Source organism: Lissotriton vulgaris, chromosome 5 (genome assembly GCF_964263255.1).
Source record: "Lissotriton vulgaris chromosome 5, aLisVul1.2, whole genome shotgun sequence".
In the NCBI taxonomy this organism is placed as follows: domain Eukaryota; kingdom Metazoa; phylum Chordata; class Amphibia; order Caudata; family Salamandridae; genus Lissotriton; species Lissotriton vulgaris.
Genome location: NC_141693.1, coordinates 406,272,744 through 406,296,605, shown reverse-complemented (window position 1 = coordinate 406,296,605; position 23,862 = coordinate 406,272,744). Strand labels below are relative to the sequence as shown.

Sequence of the window (23,862 nt, the reverse complement as noted above, 5' to 3'; positions counted from 1 at the left end):
TCCCTTTAACATTCGAGAATTGCAGGTCGAAAGAACCGTGTTTTTTAAATATGGTGAAATAAGCTTAGAGTTCTGTGGCGTTATGTACGCAACGTCTTTATAAAAAAAGCTATAAAATATTGGAACAACGTAGGATTGTTATTGACCACTAAATTAATAGATTGGACTTAGAATCGGTGCTAGGGTGCTATTCATTTTTTTTTCATATTTAAACACCTCCCATCTTCAAAATTAATACATTTTCTTTAAAGAGAATTTCATGTAATACCAAAAGCTGAAAAGGTACAACCATGATGCAACAATGAGCAAAGTCTGCACATGGGAATGATGCACACACACACAGGTCAGACAAGAATCTTGCAGTTCCTTTCCCCATGTCAGCCCAACACCTTATATTAAATTCAAAGCAGGAGAAAGGCAAAACACCATGTTACGAAACAAGCTAAGAAACAAAACTTTAGTAGACATGGCCAGAAATTAAACAATATTAATATTAAAGCAGAGTTTCATTGCAAAAGCCTTCAATCATTCCAACTACAGGTGTAACACTTGAATTAGACAGTCCTCTGCCAAAACAGCAGAAAAAAAAACATTCAATACAAATAAGCATGGATAAACAGTATATAAAATAAAAAAGACTCACCTCATGGGTGTAAACTCGCACCGGTATGCCAAAGGCCCGTGCTAAACCAAAATCTGCTAATTTAATTACTCCTTTGTTGTCTATTAACAAATTCTGTGGTTTTAAGTCTCTGTGTAGGACTCTGCGTGTATGACAAAACACAATACCTTGAAAGATTTGGTATAAGTAACTCTGGGGACAGAAAGGAAAAACAAACATTGTTAATCAGACATTACACTTTAAATAATGAACTAGTTGTATTTAAATTATTCATGAAAAACTTGACACTGACTCAATTCATAAGAGACCAAACAAAGATTGAAATCTTGAACCCATAAAATTGTATAACACCTATGGCAACATGATGGGTGTCGGTTGGAATAGGCCTGCCAATTCAAAAATTGCCTTGCCAGTACACATTTTGGTTCCCAGTCATATCAGAATTGGGCAAGAAGTGTTCTAAAATAGTCTCTGAAAAGGCTCCAAAATGAACACAAGCAATTTGCCAGAGACAACGTCACTAGTTTGGAGCGGGAGAGTGGGAGCTAATTCTTGTTGATCTCCCAAATGTCATACCAGTTCCCAATGTCTTACACCTAGTCTGCCCAGTATCCACAGTACCACTAGCCCCCATCTGTAAGGCTCACCTAAAAGCATACCCTCTATTTTAAAATTTCTTCCTTCTGTCAAATAGCTCCCCAGATCCTGCCCCATACTTTCCTCTCCTTGCCGAGCTCAGCATTGTAGTCTTAGTATGCAAAGCGGAATCATTCAAGTGCCTTTGCTTTTCCCTGTGCCTTTGTAGCGCAAAGCATCTACAGCTTACTAAAGTAGGAAGAAAGAGCTAGGAGCTGCTCCAGATGCAGAGTTCAAAGGAGGTAATACTAAGTCCTGGCATCAATAAACAGGAGGAGCCGGTGAGTCAGAGGAGACTGTTGGGCAAGGTACTCCTCTCCCCATCTTGTTGCACCCACTTTCGCGGTTGCCTGTAGTGGTGGGGGGCAACCATCCCTAACTCTGCCCACTGTGTGTCTGGAGTAGCCCTCTGACCTGGTGGAGTGTGCCTGGAATCTCCAGCAGTAGTGGCCATACAATCTTTCCGTCAACTACTTCAAATTAAAATTGTGAGGTGGGAGCTCATGGGGTGCTCCTCTGGCAAAAGACAACACGACTGGCCGAGTCACTTGATATTTATTGGTTTGTATAGCGCTGATTCACCCATGAGGGTATCTCGGCGCTGAAGCAGAAACACACTGGAGGATGCGCTTAGTCCTCGCACCACATGGTCCAGAAACTTCAGGGCTCCGCAGGGTAGATGTCCACAAGAATTAAAGATGCAGAGAGCTGTCCTAGACTGAAATCGTAATCTATTATGGTTTCCCCAAAGCATCGAGCGGGGGCTCAACCAGAATTACTTCTAATCCTGGCTCCGAACAGGACCAGCAGAGCAGCTCTCTTCGTGCTTTTTGATCAAACAGACAAATCGTGCACTAGTACAGAGACCTTCGCCTGGTGCTTCCCTTAGGCCCATTAAAGCTCAATTCTTAAACTACAGAGAACTCAATCTTTGCACAGTGGGAAAACTTGGGGAATCTCAAGAAAGAATCCAACAAAATATGGATTTTCCCTTCTCTTTACTAGGATGGTACAGAGGCAACCAATGAAACAAAAACTCAGCGCAAGGGAAGTTCAATATATGCTTCTGTGCCATGCCAAGATGAATGGATTTCAGAGGGAAAGGCCTGATTTCGATCACACGGATCATGTCTGGAGTGAATGAACAAAAGACCCCCATTCCAACAAAAGTCAGAGGAGTGGCAGAGATTGTAGTTTCTTACCGGTCGGTGTAGTTTAGCAGCTTGAAGAATTTTCTGGATTCACTATGCTGTGCATTATTTCACCATCTAGTGGTTGGGTCCGGAATTATTTTATTCAATTGTTAGTTTTTGACCTAGTTCCTTCTTCAGTCTCATCTTCCTGGCGGAGGAGGGTGGGTTCGTTAGTGAATCCAGTAAATTCTTCAAGCTGCAAAACTACACCAACAGGTAAGAAACAATACGTTTGGCAGCGTGAATCTTTTCAGGATTCACTATGTGCATAGACTTTGTAGCAGTATGCTAGTCTTGTGGTGGTTGGGAAGAAGATGAGCGTTGGTTTGTGAATATATGTTATAAGACCCTTTTGTCCTACTTGTGCTTCCTTATTTTCATTTGAATAATCAAGCAGTAGTGCTTTGTGAACATGCGCACTGAAGACCATGTTGCTGCTTGGCAAATGTCTTGAATAGGTGTATTTGCTAGAAAGGCTACTGTTGCTCCTTTTATCCTTGCTGAATTAGCATGCGGTGCTCCTTGTAATGTTTGTCCTGCCTGTTCGTGGCATAATTGTATGGCTTGAGCAATCCATCTTACAATGGTATTCTTTGTGACTGGTCGCCGAAGAAAACGGTCGGCAAATGATACAAAGAATAGTTTTGTCTTTCTGAATTCGTTGGTTCTTTCTATGTAGTAAATGACTGCCCTCCTGGCATCCAGGGTGTGTAACGTCCTTTCTGCTTGGGTTATTGGAAAAGACTTGCTGTTTGTATCGCTTGGTTTACGTGGAACTTTGATACCACCTTTGGCACAAATTGTGGATCAGTTCTCATGACAATTCTGGAAGTAGCGCTCTTGCAGGGTTAGGGCTTGCAATTCACCTACTCCTCGTAGTGACTTAATTGCCACTAAAAAAGCGATTTTTAGTGTGAGCATTTGTAGTGTTGCCTTGTGCATTGGTTTGAATGGTGTCATTTGAGCTAGTACTACATTGAGGTTCCATGCAGGTGGTGCATCTTCTCTGGAGGCGCTATTCTCTTGGCTCCTTCCAGGAATATTTTGACCACATGGAATGTGAAGAAATTCTTTCCTGTTTTTCCCCTAGTGTATGCTAGGACAGCTGCTAAGTGCACCTTTGAGGGAATTTGTATATTGCATCCCCAGAGTCATCTACAAAATCTGTAAGAACACGGTTTGTCTGGCCCATTGAGGTGCTATGAGTATTAATGTCCTGTGGATGACTCTGCATTTGTTGATTACCCTGTGTAGCAGTGAAATCTGAGGAAAAGCATAAGCAAATGTCCCTGACCAGTCTATCCATAGCGCATTCCCTAGCGACTGTTTGAATGGTTGCCTGGATGCGAAACTTTGGCATTTTGCATTGTGGGGTGTTGCAAATACATCAATATGTGGAGTTCCATTTTTTTTTTTAATATCCTTTGGATTTCAGTCGCATTTATTTCCCACTCGTGGAAGGCAGACGCTTGCCTGCTCAGTCTGTCCGCTTCTACGTTGTCCTTCCTTGGATGATTTATTGCTAGTAAATCTATTTTCCTTGGGATTGCAAATCTCCATAATTGTTGGGCTGGGGATGATAGTGTTAGCGATTGTGTTCCTCCTTGTTTGTTGATGTAAAACATGGTATTGTCAGTTTGAATTAACTCCCTCTTCCCGTAAAGCTCGTTCTGAAAGGCTTTTAAGGCTAGAACACGGTCTTTAACTCCAAGAAGTTGATGTGTTTCTGCGCATCCTTGTGTCCACAATAGCTTTACTTTGAAGTTGTTAATGTGCGCTCCCCATCGTAATGGGGACTGTTGGAGTTGGTTGTGTTGAAAATCTCCCCTGTGCTATGTTTCTTCTGTTCCACCATGCCATATCCTGATAAACTGTGTGTGTGACAACCACCAAATCCTCCCAACTCCCTGTTGCCTGTGACCATTGTTGTTTAAGCCATTCCTGGAATGGTCTCAAATGAAGTCGAATATTGGTACCAGATGAATGCATGAAGCCATCATCTCTAACAGTTTCCCCACTGTCCTCACGGTCAAAGATTGCTCCTTGTGGTATAGATGCATCTCCTTCAGTATTGAAAATGTTCTTAGTGCTTGGAAATACATTCCCTAGTATTGTGTTGATTTCAGCCCCTAATAATATCTTTTACTTGTTCTGGTTCAGTTGACGATTTCTCCTAGTGTATTGCGAAACAGAGTTGGACCAATGTCTCTGACTTGCTATATGTGTTTGCAAAGATTGTATGAGCTTGCTCTTTTCAACCAGTCTAGATATGGATAAACCTGAATCCCTTGCCTTCTTAGGTGGGCTGCTACTGCTGCTAAGCATTTTGCGAAGACTCTTGGTGTTGATTTTAGCCCGAATGATAGCACAGTGAATTGGTAGTGTGTTTTGTCGATTACAAATGTTAATAGACCTTTGTGTTTGCCGTTTATGGGGATGTGCAAGTATGCATCCTTTAAGTCTATAGCTGCAATGTAGTCCCCTTCCTGTATCTGAGGTATTACCTCCTGTAAGGTTGTTATTTTTTTTCTTTATGAATCTGTTTAGGAACCTTAAGTCAAGTATCGGCCGTAAGGTTCCATTCACCTTTGGTATTAGAAAATAAGTGGAATATACACCCTTGTTCCTTTCCTTGTATGGTACCCTCTATGGCTTCCTTGTTCAGCAGTTCTTGCCCCTCTTCGATCAAAATGAGATAGTTCTTTTACAGAATGAACCTTGTTATTTGGAGGCTGTTTTGCAAGTTTTATGCTGTATCCAGATTGTATCATGTTTAATATCCATTTGTCGGATGTAATTTTCTTCCACTCGTGGAAGAAGTCTTTTATTCTGCCTCCCACTGGTGTTACATGTTGTAGGTATTGGTTCCGGTTTAGGACATTTACTTTGTCTTTTGTGAACTGTTCTTATGTGGTGTCTTTTTCACCCTCCGAGTTGTGGAGTGTGCGTAAATCTTGCAGTGAAGTCACGTGGAGGTGGGTTGATGTCCCCCTCTTTGAGATTGGCCTCTTCCACAAGGGTGCCCTCGAAAGGATTGCCTTCCGTGTTGGTATTGCGACCCCTGCTGTTGCTGGCCCAGTTGTGGACCATGGCTTACTCCTTGGTAACCCTGCTGAAAGGTTTGATGCGAGGCTACAGGTTGGTGGTTGCCTCGGCCTGTTGGTCTCCGTGAGGGCGTGCCCCTATGCATACCGCGGAATTGTAGTGCTCCCTTGGACTTTTCAGTTTCATTTTCCTTCAATTGGTTTAATTTGTCGTCCACAGATGTTGCGAATAGTTGTTCACCATTGAATGGGGCGTTTCAAATTTTATTATATGCTTTCGGATTAAAACCCGAAATTCACAGCCAGGTGTGCCTTCTTTCAGTGACTCAGATCATCTGTCTGCTAGATGTTTCTGCCTCATCTAATGCGGATATTAAACATGTGTTAGCCATGTTCTTCCTTTCTTCCACTAACAAGCTTGCCCTTTTTTGGAATTGGTCTGGCAGGAGTTAGTAGTTTCAGTAGTTTCCCTACTTCCTCTCAGTGGTGGTATGCATGCCTGTTATTTAATGCATTTGAATTTGCAATGCCCCATTGTATTGCTGCACTTCGTTCCACCTTTCTTCCCATGAGATGCATTCTTTTGCTCTTTGTCTGGTGGTGGCCCCACATTAGTAGGTACATTTGCTCTCTTCCTAGCTGTGGCAGTGATCAGGGGATCAGCTGGCACTTACCCCTTGGTATGACTGCTTTGCATGTAGCTGGTTCTTTAAAAGCTTACTTACCCTGGTCCAGTACACTAGGTAGCATGGGAAGAAATTGACTCCTTGTTTGTGTAAGCTGCAAGGTCTCTAGAAGAAAACATTGTGGCTTTTCTTGTTCTAATAGTACTCCATAAGTGTCTGCTGCCTTCTTTATCGCCCGATTGTACATACCAATGTCATCTGGTGGTAAGGGCCTCAAGGGGTATGCAGCTACCCCTTCTGGTTATTCGGCATCAAGATCGCCACTGTAGGTATTGTGTCTACAAGGTAGCAGAACTGTGATAGGTTTGGTCCTCTTCCTCTCTTTCGGCTTCGAAGTAGTACTCTTCTTCCGACAGGTTCTGGTGTTGCCGGTGGCTCAAATTTTCCGACAAGGACAACTTTTTGGCAGAATTTTGAATTGCTGAATTGTTTCGTTCAAATCCCTCTTGCATTTAAAGATGCAGGTCATTTCGGCTTAGAGCATTTTCTTTTCCTTTTCTAACTCAGACGGTTGTGTTTCAGCGTCGAGATTTTCTGCCTCTCTTTTGGAGCTTGTCAATGTCTAAGCTGGTTTAACCTTTTCTTTTTACATCAAACCCTCCTTCGAGACTGGTCTTTGACTTTTTGGGCTTTTTAAGGTTTTTAGCCATCTGGGAGTCCTTGTAAGAAACAAAGCACACACACTGGGGGTCTCAAGCTGGACCTAATACGCTCAGCAACGATCTTCGACGCTTTCTGCTGGTCAACAGCCTTCGGCGCCAGGGACTCCTTCTCCGAGGATCCGCTGGGCCTGCTTGTGGTCGCAGACGGCAGATGACGCTGCGTTGGCGCCTTCGGGCTCTTGGCCTCGTGCTTTCGAGACTCAGGGTCTCTCGTGTTCTTATGGGACGTCGAGTCTCCTACCTTATCAGGTGTCTTCTTGTAATCGGTCTCTACGACCGTGTAGCCGTCGTCTTCAGCGGCAGAGTTGTCCTCCTCCTCTGAGGACATCCCCAGCTCGTACAGCGATGGAGTCGGGGATTTTCCTCCGAGGGCGGCGTGTGCTACCCTCTGTCTCTTCCTCACCCGGAGGGTCCTCTGGGCGAAGACGGCGCAGGCGTTGCAGTCCTCGCTTCTGTGTTCTACCGGTAGGCAGAGATTGCAAACCGGGTGCTGGTCTTTTTGTGCGTACTTGTGTCTGCAGTTCGGGCAGAACTTGAACGGCGTGTTGTCCATCCTCGTGCGTTCAGGCCTCACTGAGCGCATGGACGTCGACGATCGTCGAAGTTCGAGGTTTTCACCTTCTCTCCTCTTCGTCAGTGTTCTGCGAAGTCTTCTCTAGTCTTCTTCATCCAATATCTCCTCCAACTTCCACTCTTTTCAGTACTTTCTCCAAAAATGTCTGGAGCCCAACGGGAACGATCCAGACCCGACCGCGGAAAAAAGAATCTGAAGATGGCGCCCAAGAGTGGGAGCTTCCACAGGAAGCATGCCGACGTCAACGCGCCCGAGGAGGTGTGACGCCGACGCCCACAAGGGCTACAAAAAAAAACAACAACAAAAACAAAGAAAAGACTACGAATCCGGACCCAACCACAAGACCGCGGAATATGCACAGCATAGTGAATCCAGAAAGATTCACGCTGCAAAACGAATAGTTTCTTACCTGTCGGTGTAGTTTTGCAGCTTGAAGATCTTTCTGGATTCTGTCACCAGTGCTCTTTGCATTATATATAGAACCATTCGCATCTTTGCTACGCCAAGATGCGCAAATCAAGGCACCCGTTAGGAGCCCCCAAACATAAGCTTTTCGCAGAGGATTTAATCTCCCTTTTGGCAGCTGACAATCAAAATATTGCACAAGTTAAAAACAATCATTCCAAGTCGGAGGTTCTACTTTTTAACCGCGTAGATCAAATCCTTCCATCTGATTTGCGTAATCAAGTCTGCAGGACTGGCTCAATTAGATGTTTGGGCATATACGCATTTCACGATCTGTCACGGCTATATCGATTTTAACTATGAACCAACGCTTTTGAAAGCGAGGAATCTTCTAAATCAGTGGCAGACTTTACCACTCTATAATAGGGAGAGTAGCGGTGATCAAAATGAGGATTCTTTATTTTTTCAAAAATCTTCAAGTCCCGTATAATTTTGTTCACAACATCGACCAAATGCTGAGTAACTTAGTATGATCAGGCAAGAAACCTTGTACAAAACGTAATACTTTACAGTTAACCATTCAAGAAGGTGGTCTTAGATCACACATTTTTGTCAAGTGGGTAAGTTGGGATTCATCCCAAGTTTTCTGCTTTCGAATTTAGTAATTCGTCCACTAGATGCACATGCTTTGCATCCCCTACGACTCCCTATGACCGCCAACCCGCTGGAATCAATGCAGCCCTCTATCAAACCACAGAGCAAGCTTTTTGACCTGTGGGAAAATGCTTGCAACTGCCCCCGATGTAGAGTATAACATCTGTAGCACCTGCAGCATAGCTCTTCTTAGTAAGTTTCTTTTAGAAAATAAAACCAAAATAAAAAGTAAATTTCATATGAGATCCCCAATTACTTTTACAGTCCGCTTCAAATATATATATATATATATTTTTTTTTTTTAAAGCCCATTCAGGCTTTTTCCGCTCAGTGCAATTTTAAGAAAGTCTTTTTTTGGATCAGTGCTACTAGAACTGGTGTAAATTACGTAGGTTTGTCTTGAGAAACAAATTATTAGGATATTAACCTAATGATGGTAGGCTCATCGAGAGAGGATGCAACTGGGTGACTACAAGGGTGTGAAATAAAACTGATAGTACACTACATAGCTTTCAAACTGGTTCCAAACCATAGGGACCTATCTCTTCAAGGTCACGTTTGATTTCTGCGCCTTAATTCTCCACCTCTGAAAGGCAGCCATTGTTTAAAGCAAAGCAGGTAAGAATCTACCTCCCCAGGCCCAAATTACCCCTCACATGAATTGGGGCATGTCGAACATTTCCAACTGTACATACATTGTCCTGGGGCAGTAGCCACACATTTCTCCCCTGAACATTACAAAAGTATCTTCTAACTCCTTAAGGGGATAAGAGGAAAGTGCCTATGTTAGTTTTGTCAGACATGGCATCGAGCGCAGGCAGTTAATGCACTGTATCAAATCGGTTTTAAAAAGATTACTACCACTGAAGGTGCGACAGCCAGGTCATGCAAATTAAATGTTTCCCAGGGTCACCCATCTCGAGCAAAGGGATAATCTAGAATCCAACCCCTACATTTAAAAGACAGATGCAGTAACACGCAGAGCCCCAATTGTTGTTTTAAGATTTTATAATAAATTAACTAATGCACTATAGCATAATATGAAGTTACTCATGATGCCTGGAGATAAAAGGGATCATCAATTTACCTTGACAAGCATTGCATCCATATACTGGCCAGATGGTATGGTATCCAAATATTTCTTCAAATCCATGGACAGGAACTCAAAAATGAGATAAAGTCTTGAATCTTGCATGAGTACATCCTGAAGACTGTAGACAAAGAAATCGTTAAATACATTGGTAGTATGACGTATAGTTCAAGAACTGATAACTCTGCACACCAAAATTGCTCTGGAAGAAGTTGCGAGCAACCAGCAACAAGTTACAGAATTGCCAGAGAATCAATGTTATTAAAAGTTATGATTAAAAAACACACAAAGTTGCAACTTTATGGACCTTGCAATTCGTGAATCGCTTTACAAACGTGGATTAACTCCTTGCCAAATGGTATTCTCATCTACTGTAAACTACAGAGCGTTGTACCAAAATTACAACCATCAATAGTAAACATGGAGCAGGCCCTTAAATGACAGACTAGACCATCTGTTTTTAGCCTATGTGCCTGGGACTCCCAGGGGGTCTGCAACTGCTTACAAAATTATATGTACACATAAAAGCATATATAGAGAAGTAAAATATAAAACTAAAAGTGTTACAACGTTTCATAAATATGAATTTGAAGGCCAATAGTTTTCTTGGTATCAGATGGATTTGGGGGAGCAGTGCATGAAAGAATATAGTATAGAAGATGGGTGGCCTCACTTGAATTTAGAAAAGCTCCAACCTTTTCCCTAAAAATTGAAATGTTGATTTTTGTTCAGTCCATACTGCAGGGTTACATAAAAACGTACAAAAACTAACTGGGCCCTTTGACCAAACTATGTTAGCATGGAGGAGATAGCTTTATTTAAATCCTTGTATCCGAGGAAAATGTCAGGCGACCACTAAAACAATTAGTCCATTGCCTGCATTTGCATGACATCCCATTGAATTGGCAGACTTCTGAAAAAGGATAGGGTCTTTGAATATTTAATTATACTGGGTCCAAATGAAAATATCTATAGAAGCACCCTATTCACTTGTGACCTCCACATGATCTTCGACTTCAGACATAAGCCCACCTTTAAACCCCCCCCTACCCTCAGCCTCCACTTGCATATTTAAGCTGAATCCTTTCTACACATCCAAAAAGGTAGTCAGCAGTCCTTCCCAACTTCTCCCAAAACATTTAGCGTCTATTCTTCGGACAATCTAGTCACCTTCTTTCCCTTTGATGTTCAGAATCAAACCCCTCATAACACTTGGGATGCACAGACAGATTAATGAGTTGAGAGTCAGCGCTCACCGGGACCGGTGACTACGGTTGCAGTGCTCCCTGCCAGACCCTAAAATGGCGGTCTCACAACGACGTGGGTCATAATGCTACACTGGCTCCCCTCCAGCTTTCTCCGAGTCCAGGGTCCTGATGTTTTTTTCAGGATTTTTAGCACTGTGCTTTTCATCCAACTTTAGAATTGGTGGCAACTAGAACAAGCCATGGAGACTAACACTCGACATGCCTGACTCTAAGATGGCTGCCAAAACCACACCACTCCTACCATGCCATCCTCGCAAGCGCCTACCACCAGTCTTTGGTTTCTAGCCTTCTGAACCTCCCCTGAGCCTCATTCTTCGCTGGCAGAGCCCTAAACGCATACATGGCAGCTTCCCGGTGGAGCTGCTCCGACAGCTATAGGAGAGATTGGCCCTGGCACATCGCTATGGCCATCACCTACCCAGCCGGATCACGGACATTTGTCTTGTTTTCTTCCCTGCTTCGGTCTCCTTCCTGTGGATTCACTGCTGCCCCTGGTCTCTCCTATCCTGACTTTCATGTTAGCTTATTTACTCTGGTTTTGTTTATTTATCCACTATGTAACTTCAGAAAAACTTTTGTATCTTGTAACTCACTGTGTCCTTATGTAAAGTGCTCCGATACCTCCGGGACTAGCCAGGGCTATATAAAACTCAAGTAAATAAGTAAAAATAAAACTAGGAGGTGTTGCTTCCCTTTTGCAGGAAGCCACTCCAAGCGTTTGCCCAAAAGGCAAGCTTCAAAACGGGAAGCCCCAATTGGAGGGGCACATGGTGATAACAGAGTGGCTGCCCATTGTGTAGGCCGACAAGCTGGAGAAAGGGACAAAGAGGAAGACCAGTGCTCAAACCAGCTGTTTCTGACCTACGACCTCTTGAAAGGACTTTGTGGGACCCCCGACCTCTGTGGCCAAATTCCCACACATCACTAGTGGACCGGGGAATCACCACAAAAGCACCCCCTTTGAAAGCATGACAACCGGAGCATCCTTAAGCATCTGGTCATCCTGCATCTCTAGCATCAGGAACACTCCATTTTGATCTATGGCGGCCGTGCTGTAAAGGCTGGAACTCAACAGAAAAACGCTCTAGTTGCCGGATTTGGTCACCCAACCCGGGCCAGAGTAGTTGTATTAACGTTATCAACTTTTAAAAAGTTTACAAACTTTGACCAATGCTGGTTTGCAGTTGAAATTAAGTGAGGAAGTCTTTCCGGAACACTCAAGTCGATTTTGCACTCTAAAAAAACAAAAACACACTATTTTTATGAACTGGTATCTTGTCTTTCATTTTATGTGGCTTTCTTATTCGGTTTGATACTTTTAAATGCTTAACATCCTTTGTTCAAGCTTTACAGTTCGTAAGCCATAGCTATCCCAGGGTTGAGCTGAAGGCTGCTCAAATGAGCCAGACTAGACCCAATAAAGGTTTAGCGAGTGTATTCCACAATAAAGCCCCAAAGCCATAACATATACTACACTCCGATCCTCAACTAGTAATTGAAGAAAAGGAACAGATTTATGCATGAGCACTCTACACATGAACCACACCATCAAGTAAACTAAATATTCTTCAGCTTGATCCTGAAAGGGGAAACCTACCAGTCAAAACCAAAGAGGCAAGGAATTTTTAATTAGACTCAGGAAGAGGATCACAGCAATACACACACAAGGAACACGTTGGCCCGGGAAGTAAAAGTTTCCCAAGCCAGCTAGTACAAGGGAATTTTATACGTTACACATAACTTATAGAGCCTAAAGTAATGTTTCACGCATTACCTTTTGCACGAACGTTCATCTTTTAGGGCTTTTATTTAAATATATATATTTAAAAACGCAATGTATGTAGAGCAGAAGATAGTGAACACCAAAGAAAGGGGTAAAGTTTCAAGGAACACTTTATAGCCCCAGGAAGGATACTTCATAAGGTGAAACCATTGAAGATTTTAGAACAGAAGGCAAGTCTGCACTGCTGCAAAGGACAAGCAATAATATAGTGACAGGGATATGAGCCAGTCCAGAGAGGGATACACATGTAAGTCTGCACAAGTTCATTTTCACTTGAGCTAGCGTTCAAGTCAAGACGCCAGAGGCCAGAGGCCAAAAGAAGGACCTAAACATGCTAGTTTAAGCTGGGAAAACTGCAGTCATTAAAAAAAATGTAAAATTGAAATCTAGAGAAATGCATCCAACTTCCTTGATATACCAAATCTTAGGTGAACCTCCTCAAAGTCTGAAGTAGGAATGTGTTAACTGTTAATGTCCTTAATAAGATTAAATATAGTGCACGTTTTATAGACTTAAAGAACTTTGAGTGATCTGATCTAGCCGTAAGTGATTAAGAAACCACTCCCTGTATTGAAATGCTTTGTGATATGATCCAAGCATGTCCCACATCTGTCTGTCAGAGGCAATCATTGTCCATCTTGGGAAAATCCAGTGCACTTGCATACAAAAACCACTGCAAAATCACAGCTGCATGATAGAGAACCAATGGTCTCCTCCGCTCTCGACCTGCTATCAGCTAAAACCCTTAAAGCTTGGGTCTATTGACAGAGTAGAAATTATTTGCAATTTCCCACACACCTTTTCATAATTTGTGTCCACACTGCTTAACAATTTTGATGGTAATACATTAGTAGACTTGACCAATGCAGTTTTGTTTGCTGGACTGTTAATCCAGCATACAGAGGTCGACATGTTCGCAAGATGGGTCCTGCCACAGCTCAGAACTAGCAGATGAAACGTCTCATTTTCTCAATACAGCAAAGCAAAAGCTGAAGCTTTTGGGGAAGAAGGGAGTGCTGCTTTTCAAGCTTCAAAAAAGCCCAGGCTCCCAGCATCTTGCCTTCGGTTTTTTCTACAAACATCCATGATAAGAATACTGGGCTAACTCAAATACCAAATTATCTGATTCAGAATTCTGTCTGCTAACACTAGCATAATGATTTATAAAACGGTTTATTAAATAGTGCAACATGTCCAAAAATATTTTGTTTAAAAAAATGTAGGCAATCATACTTAAAACCTATTGGACTGTAACAAAGTAAGTACAGATCGTTAAATTGACATGGTGAAGATCCCACGATTCAGCATGAAAGCATTAATACTGAAATGTGCGTTTTTACACTTTAAACGACTGTTTTGCAAGTTGCTTTTCTTCTTTGTGCTGCAGACTGCAATTTGGAAGCTACTGTTTGGTTAATGAATAAGCATTAGTTTTATTAGGATGACTGACAGGGAGGTTCACGCCACAAAATATGTAGACCGAGGATTCATGGGCAGACGCTTTTGAACAGCATAAAGGATGGGCTGCAAAATCCAAGGACACTTGGTTAAAATGCAATTGTACTCAGTGAGAAGATGGGGGGGTAGACCCAATTCCATGAGCAGCAGCGGCTGCAACTAGAGGGCGCCAGGGAACCGCCCACATCGTTTTTCACATTACGTAGATGGTAATCGCAAGGGGCAATTGCTACCCACATACGATTTTTTTTAATAATAAAACAAGGGCTTTAAGCCCGTGAGGTACTGCTAAAGTGCCTGGCCGCATCTCGAGTAGTCAGGCAGCCAGGCACAAGGACTTGCCTAGTGCCAGCCCTGGCCTGCAATGTTTGGGGGTCTGAAGAGACCGGCCATTAACGACGCCAGCAGCGTCATTTACAAGCAGTCCCGGGCATAAGCCCCGTCTTCCCGTGACTGCCTATCAATCACTTGCACAGGCTGCAGGCCTTTCCTATCTAGTCACCTGTGACATGTTAGGAAAGGGTGTTTGCAGACAGTGAAGAAAGAATTGCAGGCGTGTGACTCGAGGTCGCAGAGTCACAAGACTGACGTCAGGCCACATAATACTTTCGCATCGGAGGCCAGGAGGGCACGCGTGGCACTCTCAAGCCTCCCACCCTGGACTGTAGCAGCAGCAGCAGTAGCAGCACACCCGGTTGCACGCCGCCGTGAGTGTTCCAGAACCGGAGTTTTCCATGTAAGTGGGACCAGGGGGGATTGGATGGGGGCCTTCCATTATGCTTGCCAGCTGTGGTTGGTTTACAGATTTTTTCTTTTAAACAAAAACTAAGCAGGCTGGCAGAGCACACATCCGGAACTCATGTATTTAAAAAAACGTGTTTAGTTTGTGTGCTTTTCATCATGCAGGGCGTTTTAATTTAGTGCATCAGGTTAAATTACTATATTGGAAGGCATTTATTAAAACTGGTAATAAATGCTTCTCAATATAGAAATATAAACTGGTTTACTAAAGTGAAACGCTCCTGCACGTTAAAAGCATGCAAGAGACTAGGGCTCTTTTGAATAGGAGTTCAGGATATGTGCATCCTAGTGACATATTTAAACGTGCCCTAGACTCTTGCATACAGGGCTCAATGTAAAACCCAACTTCATTAGTAGTAGTGTGGGCGAGCAGGTTTAGGCCTAACACAAAAGTGTAAGACATTTATTGCATAACAGTGATCAATAATGGACATACGACTCAAGGCCAATTTAAGAAAAATATACTATGTATTTTATTTCAAGACCAAGGTCTTCGTAATCAGGCAAGTACAGTTTTAATTAAACTTTGAAAAATAGACACTTCAAAACTTTGACACAGTCCTAGGTTATCCTATGGGAAAAACAATAGTGTGGTTAAACAATTAAGTATTAAACTTACAATCCCAGTCTTCGGTGGCAAAATGTCTCCAAGAGCCAGAGGTCAGGTAAAGGGCGGCCAGTTGCAGAGGTCAAAAGGGGCTGCCTAGAGCCCCACTGCTTGCTGGTAAAGTGATTGGATGCAAGGGCCAAGCTTTGGGGGTTAGGTCAAACATTGGTACAGGGGTGGCCGAGTGCAGGGTGCAAATAAGACTTCAGGCACGCAATGATTTCCAATGAGGATTCTTCTGATGGAAGAGAGGCTGCAGGTGTGGCACCAGAGATTGCACTAGGCAGTCCAACAGCAGAAGTAAGTTGGGATGTAGGGTATCGAAGGGGCACAGTCAGTTCAGCTCACCAAGGCCCAGGGCCTTCGGGTGCAGGGGTACCTTTCGACAGACTTCTTACCGGCGCCTGTCGCGGTCGGGGGGGGGGGGCCTCTAGATTTAAACTGCAAGAGTTGTCTAGGTCGTCAAGAGCGGTCATCCAACATCAGGAGTCAAGAGTGCTAGGGCATCTTCTACACAGGTCTACCCTCCACAGGAGATTGGAGTCTCTTTTAAAGGAAGCAGTCCTCCCAGGGGTTTCAGAGATCGCTGCCTGCAAGACAAGTGCCAGGATCACATAAGCTGGAGACGGGCCTGTAGGGCTGGGGCAAAAGCAGTCATCTCTTCAGGGTAATCTTTCTTAGGTTGTCGCAGTTCTATCTTCTAGGTCTGGGGGAGAAGCAGTTGAGGCCAATGGGCACCTCACCTGGGATTACTACACCCTCTATTATGCCATTCTCCTATGGGAGGGCGGCTTTGACCTAGCCCCGATTGGAGGATATCCCCATCTTCAAGATGATGGGGACTAAAGGTTGTGCTTTACCTCGCCTCCCTGACCTTAGGGGTGGAGTTGGAAGAGGTTGGCTCCCCTATTCTTTTAAATTTTCCCTCCAGATTTCCCACCCAAAGTGGGGATGCAAACAAGAGTCTGCCATCTGCAGCTAGCAGCAGAGGCAGGTGGAGGTCACCTTTTAAAGGCAGCAGGCCTTTGAGGCTTGAACCATCAAGCACTAGCCCATCCTGGGAAGGAGTCATTACCCTCTGTGTCCAGGATGTGCATGGTTTCTGGTCCCAGAGAGCACGTGCTCCCTACTCATGGGTTCCGAAACAAGTTGTCTGGTGGTGGCGGGCAGCCTACAGCTGGTCAGAGGCCACACTAGGGTTTGTAGGTTTTCAGGGGACACCTGAGGTGCTGGACGAGTACATGGTACAATAAAATAAATCCACACTGAGGCCAGTGAGGAATTTAAGTAGTAGTTTGGTATCTAAAACTCCTGTGGTACTCCTAATGGCTCCTATGGCACTTATATGATCAGGAAAATGGGCCCCAATATTGTTGGGGCATATCTGCTCATGCAGATATGCCTTCAACTGTTGTATAGTGCACCCTGCCAAAGGGGTAACTAACCCATACCTACAGGCAGTGTTGGTTGGCATGGCACCATGTAGGCTGTTTTCTCCCTCACAAGGGGATGCAAACTGCAAGGCAGTGGCATGGCCCCGGGACTCTTCAGCTCCCAGACCATAGGTACTTAAAGGGGGTAGAATTAGGAATTGGGGGTTTAAGGGAAGAAGCACTGGCACAGTGTAATCTTGTATGTCCGTACTTGTGTCCACTTGGCCTATGGGCAATTAGGGGCCTAGTAGGTTTTTCAACATAGGGTTTTCCAAATATAAAACTCCAAGCAATGGGTCAGAAGTGATAACCATAAATGGCAGAAAGCAGAACTTTGAAGGACCAAACATTAACATTTTAAAAAGTTAAAGTGTAGCAGTAGATCACTCGCAGAAGGGGATCCGCCCCCTAGAATAGTCATTAGGGGTCTGTATATCAAACTTCAAATGGACAAAGGCTTGATTAGTTGCGTTTACAAAACGGGTTTTAAAATTAACAAGCCACCACACCTAAAAAAGATAAAATCTTCAGCACAAAAAGAGCCAGGGAAGCCGCAAGACACAAATGGTATTGAAATAAGAACAATTAACTCCACCTAACTAAACCAGACTCTTTTCTGAACATGCAGGTTACTGGGACAAAGAGACGGACACTTTAAAGGAACATGGCAGACTCGTTCGTGATGCAACATAAAAAAACCTCTCCGCAGTTCTAGGACCCCAACAAGGTTTGTTGAATTCTCCTCCAAGTGCATTTGGGCTGCAAAACATTTGTAGCTCTAGGGTAGTGTTTGTTCCTAGAGTACTCACCCAGGTAGACCCTCAGTTAACTGGACCTTGTGGAGCTACTTCAGCAGTCTAGTAGCAGCGGAGGGCAGTCCAGCTCTTTATTAAGAGGACCATAGGACAGAGTGATTCAGGACACGGGGGAAGTTACAATCAAAACTTCAGGGAGAGAAAACAAGAGCCAAGGTTTGGTTGGTGGAAAGAAGTTTACCCAATATTCTTGCAACGGGTGTCTTCAGTAAAGACTATATACACATTCCCAGCCAACAGCCCATCTTTCTATGGCAATGAGATAGGAAACCAGAATCCAAGTAGGTCCTTCAAATTGGGAAGGAGTGTACCTTCCTTCGTGTCTAATGTTCAGGGTCACAGGTGGATTTGGTCTAAAAGAACCAGTTCAAGTGAACATATGTAAAGCATACACAAAAGGTAGAAGCTTAGTAGACAATCTTAACCAAATCAGGTGAACAAGGCCACATTCACAGGTGTTGGATATAAGTTGTGCAAAACAAAAGTGACAGCAGGTGGTCTACATCTTCCAGCAATAGTCCTGGACTTTGTTACAAATAAGAGGAAACGTGGGCATGGATTCTTCCTTTCATGATTAGACCTCCTTAATACTTCAAGCATTAGACTCAAGACCCGAGCACCAGAAATATTTTTTTTACAATAACTGTTCAAGGGCAATAGATTTATAGTGCACCCATTTGCATATGCACAATACAAAACGATGCATGGGTGTTCAAATCTCCTTTATTGGATTAGATTTGATTTTGATATTTATATAGCACAACATTCACCCAAAGGCATCTGTGGATATTCTATCCACAGAAAAACCGCGCTGCCCACCAGATGGGATACATCAAATCCACAATAAGTTCTCTGAAAGTGAAAAATCAAAACAATTGTATTCTTAATCTACAATTTAACATTTTACAAAATTACAGGCTAGATAACTCACCGAACTACATTAGGGTGTTGTAATTCTTTTAACAGAGAAATCTCTCGGATGGCTGTACTTGGAACACCTTCCTCTTCATTTTCCAACCTAATTTTCTTCATTGCTACAACCTGGCCAGTGGCCTTATGACGACCTTTGTATACCACTCCATAGGTACCTGGTAAATGCAAGAAAATGATGCTTTAAAAAAATGGAAGAAAAACAAAAAGGTTAATGTATTTTATCTTAGACTAGGGAGAGGGCATTGAAGTGCCATGCAGAACATTCTGCATAAAATTGCATGGAACAAAGAAATATAGATAGATCTACTTGCAATCCTAGTTCTCCATCATGGACATTTGAACTAGAACATTTCTACACACCTGCAGTATGCAGTATCTTAGAACACAAATATAGTACTGTCTGCCTATATATTACGTGTCAATCTGGCGCAAAGGAGTCTCATTGCAACATTTGTATATTCCACCAAGTCATGGGTGAACACCTCACCGTGCCAGGAGTAGCTACGCGTTATAAACCCCGATTAATTGAACTGAGTAGCTCAAATGGAGTGCACATGAAAAAAAGTAAAAACCAAGTTAAGATCCCAATGTGGCATAATATAGGAAGGTGGGATAAACATTGTGCTGCAGACCTTAAAAAAACCTATTTACAATAAGGGACTTTAAGAGAGATGGTTGATCTGGAAGCTACAGAACAGCAGAGACGGCAGATAACTAACCCTTCAAGGTGCCAAATACAGAGCCCTGCTGGGCTACAGTAACGATAAACAAAAGAACTTAGGAGAGGTAAAGGTTCAATCTTTGTTAGAACACAATGCCTCAAATGTATCCCAACAGCTGGTGTAAATAGTCTTTGTAGATGGACACCGAGCTGCCAAGAGAATATCTTAGACTTTGGGCAGAAGGTCAAAAGCTGTCAACTGTTGCAGCTGAATCTCCATGTATGAAGGCAGAAGATTGAAAGTTCGGGTGGAGAACCATCCCTTGCTGCTGCAACAGAAGATTCTACCCAAGAGGCATCCTCATCGGAGGACCGACTGACAAGCTAAACAGCTTGGGTTACCAGTCTAAGCTTAGTCTAGAGCCACAAGAATAACTTGGTCCGGTCTTCCTTGATCTTGAGAACGCTGAGCAGAACTGGTATTGCCGAAAGGCATTCAGGAGGACTGAGCTCCACTCAAAACAAAAAGCAGTTGAGCAAGAGCCACCCTGGAAACTCCAATGCACAAAACTAATGACATTGTGCATTCTCAGCGGTGGCAAACAGATCTAATCACAGCTCTTCCCACTGCTGAAAGATCTTGCACGACATCCAAGTAGCGATACCATGCATGATCCGATAGGCATTTTTAGCCGAGTTCAAGCGCCCTGGAGTTCAGAGAGAGCAAGAGAGACCAACAGGAGTTTGCCCTGACATTCCAGCCATGTCCAAAGGCTTAGGGCCTCCTGACAAAAGTTCCACAACCGCACCTCGCCCGGCAGCACTAAATGGTAGCGATGTTGTCTATGAACACATGCACTAGCCTTCCCTTGATGGAGGCTGGAAAGGCTTTCAATGCCAGCCGGATTGCTCACCGCTCAAACAGATTGAAGTGGAGTCCGGATTCCACCGGAGACCAGAGTCCTCTGATGTTCACCTCTCCAAGATAGCCACCCCAGCCCAGGAGTGACGCAGGGAAAGGAGTCTGCCTCTATCCCAATTGCAGATGGTCAACCCCACCGCATAGCTTTTGCAGTGCCCCCAAGATGTAGACCATGTTGGAGCGATTACTATGATGCTGCGCTCAATAGTGCTTCCGGTCCCACTGCAGAGTCAGCAGGCGTATGTCAAGCAGGATGCAGGAGGTCATGAGACCTAGCAGCCTCGAAGGCAGTCTCACTCAAACACAGGATTAGAAGCAGAAACATGGGTATCATTGCCTCAAAATGCCAGACTCCGCGTTCAGGAGGATTAGCCCATAGCGATCTAGAACCAAACGACAACAAACAACCTCTCTTAAGCAGACAACACGCAATTCATACTCTCCTTCTTGGATAAGAAACCCTACCCAAGTTGCTAACTGGATGAACGACAATTGTCTCAAGCTTAATAGAAATAATGATCTTCGGCAAGACCACCTCATGGTGAGACTCCAATTGATGACGGGCCAAACTTGGACACATATTCAGCACCCACGCCAGGAACTTTGGAATAATGATAGATACCATACTGGACAAGACCTCACAAGTACACAGCATCATGGCGCACTGCTTTCACACCCTACGCAAAAGAAATTCTTCAAAGGTCTCCCAAGCAATGGTAGAAATGCCAGTCATGCCCTAGTCATCAGCACATTCGATTACAGAACACCCTCTTTAGGCCAGGATACCCTCGCACCTTTGGCAGCACTAATACTCAACATCCAGTACAGAACTCATCACATTTGAGGGAGCTCCAATGGTTCCCAATAAACAAATGCACTCATTTCAACTCCTCACACACACATATGGTACTACACAACTTGAGACACCTTAACACCTGCATCTCCTTCCATCAACCGTTCAGACCCCCCTGATCCGGAGGATTTCTACTCCCACAGATCCCACCCATACGCAGAACCAGATCAGGAAAGGCATTCTCCTGTATCAGTCGACAAAACACAATTCGTGAAAGGAGTGGCCCAAACTTCAGGTGGCCAACTTTCAAGTCACAAATTGGGAAATTTCTCACCACTTATTGGAACAACTTTGGAATTATTCAGATGCAATTTATTTTTTGGGTACAAAGTGGTAATGCAGGATACTATGCGCACTTGCTTTTTGCGGAACACCGCTGCGCTTTTATTAATATTTTAACACATATTGAGTTTCAAAATGAATGCATTTATCCACATATTTCAACAAGAAATAAATCACATTTTACAATAATAATCAGAAATATTGTCCCATTTTAACACAAGATCTAAACATAAGATGATCCAAATCTGGATTTTGGCGACTTGTCTTTTATGCCCAATGCATTTCGAGCTCGAATGAGCTCTTCATTGGGGGCCTGTAAACTGAATATGATTCTTAATTAATAACTCGTCAAACTATACAGAACATCACTCACTCTCTTCAATATAGTACAAATCATTGCAAAAATGTAGTGGTAACATTGCTTACTCAAAATACCCTTCACCTACACCGCAGTGTGTGTGAAAATGACAAGAGAAACCGAACTCCCTTAAGTCACAATGGAACAGGGGGGTCCTATGCTGTAAGAAAGTAAATGATAAACGGACTCAAAAAAACGGACTCTGAAAACAACTGAAAGGAACGCTTCAAGGGTGTCATGGCACTGCTAATGGTCAGGGTTCTCGGGGACTCTCTCTTACCTTGACCAGACTCTTTTCTTTACTTTAAACAAGATACTCCTGAACACCCGGTCCTCGCTCTCCTCCTGTGAATGTACCAAAACAAATGCGCTCACCATTGGGTTCCGCGACCCTAAACCACTGATCTACCAAATCAAACAACTGTTTAGCAGTTGAACCGGGTGCTCACCTCACAAGCAACAACTAAGTTCAGATACCGGGTCCCTTTCTCCTGCGTGTTCGGGTAACTAACTGTGTATACAGCCGACTGCGTGAAACAACCGCGCATGACCCTTTACTATGATGTGAAAATACTCAACACTGAAAACGGACTGCGGTATGCAGAAAAAAGCGGGCGCCATCTTAGAGAAGGTTAACTGAACACGAAAAAAGTGTATAGTGGAGAAAAAAGAAAGTGATGGCATAGATAGAAAGTTTGAAGAGACAGAAACAAATGAGAAAGTAAATGTTACCATATAAACAATAGGTCAAAAAACTTTTTTACTGAGTGCAGACATCATTCTCATACAGTATCTGGGTTAAAGAAGTCTCATAAAAAACATGATAAGTCAATTTTCTCATTTAAACCCTTTGGTTCTTGTGTAACTAAATATTTTATCCAGTGAATCTCCCTTTGGAGGAGGGATCTGGTTACATCTACCCCCTCGTATGGTTTTACAACCTCTAGTATGGAAAACCTGATTTGGGCTATGCTGTGGTTGTTTTCATTCCAATGTTTGGCTAGATTACTTTTTACGTTTTTATTTCTTATTGTGCTCTTGTGTTCGGATATCCTTGTTTTTAGTTTCCTCTCTGTTTTTCCTGTGTATATTTTCCCACAGGGACATTTTATGCAGTAGATGAAATTTTTAGAGTTGCAATCCCATTGTAATGTAGAGTCACTTCTTTACCGGTTTGAGGATGATGTAACATTTTTCCTTCAATCACATTAGAACATTGGACGCAATTTTGGCATTTCCTCATACCTCTGTGGATTACATCTGTGTCTCCTATGGGGGTCATCAGTAACTCTTTCAAATTTTTTGATCTCTTGTAGGCAAAGATCGGTTTGTTATCAAAAGTCCCGTTGAAATCTCCTTCATTTTTTAAAAGATCCCAATGTTTATTTATGATGAATTTCAGTTTCTGAGATACAGTGGAAAATTTTGATACGAACACTTGTCTGTCCTGTGATTTCTTAGGTTTCTGTATCAAGAGATTATCCCTGCTGTAGGCTTCTTGACCAAAGCTAAAAACCGGATAGATGTCAGGGTATCCTCTCTCTTTGTACCGTTGTTGTAGATTCAGATTCTTCCTCAACTCGTCCTCATGTGAACAAATTCTTTTGATCCACTTATATTGAGATACGGGTAAATTGTTTTAGATTGTGGTTGAAAGCTTTGAAATAATAATGAATTGTTCACATCGGTATTTTTCCTGTGTACTGTGGTTTTGATCTGTCCGTCCTGAATGTTGATCATGACATCTCAGAAAGGTAATTCTTTGTCGCTTATCGCATATGTGAATTCAATATTCTCTGAACAATTCACATATGCGATAAGCCTACAGCAGGGATAATCTCTTGATACAGAAACCTAAGAAATCACAGGACAGACAAGTGTTCGTATCGAAATTTTCCACTGTATCTCAGAAACTGAAATTCATCATAAATAAACATTGGGATCTTTTAAAAAATGAAGGAGATTTCAACTGGATTTTTGATAACCCGATCTTTGCCTACAAGAGATCAAAACATTTGAAAGAGTTACTGATGACCCCCATAAGAGACACAGATGTAATCCACAGAGGTATGAGGAAATGCCAAAATTGCGTCCAATGTTCTAATGTGATTGAAGGAAAAAT

At 43.1% G+C, this 23,862-nt stretch overlaps 1 protein-coding gene across 1 annotated transcript in view; it reads right to left on the bottom strand.

The window, feature by feature from the left end:
* The window catches only part of CDK1 (cyclin dependent kinase 1), a 106,432-nt gene that overhangs the window by 27,194 nt on the left and 55,376 nt on the right, over positions 1–23,862 (bottom strand). The window contains exons 3-5 of the mRNA XM_086921769.1: positions 18,663–18,819; positions 9,564–9,687; positions 644–814 (exon numbers count right to left, since the gene is read on the bottom strand). Of these exons, the coding sequence (XP_086777895.1) occupies positions 644–814; positions 9,564–9,687; positions 18,663–18,819 (452 nt within the window). The remainder of the gene's footprint in view (positions 1–643; positions 815–9,563; positions 9,688–18,662; positions 18,820–23,862) is intronic.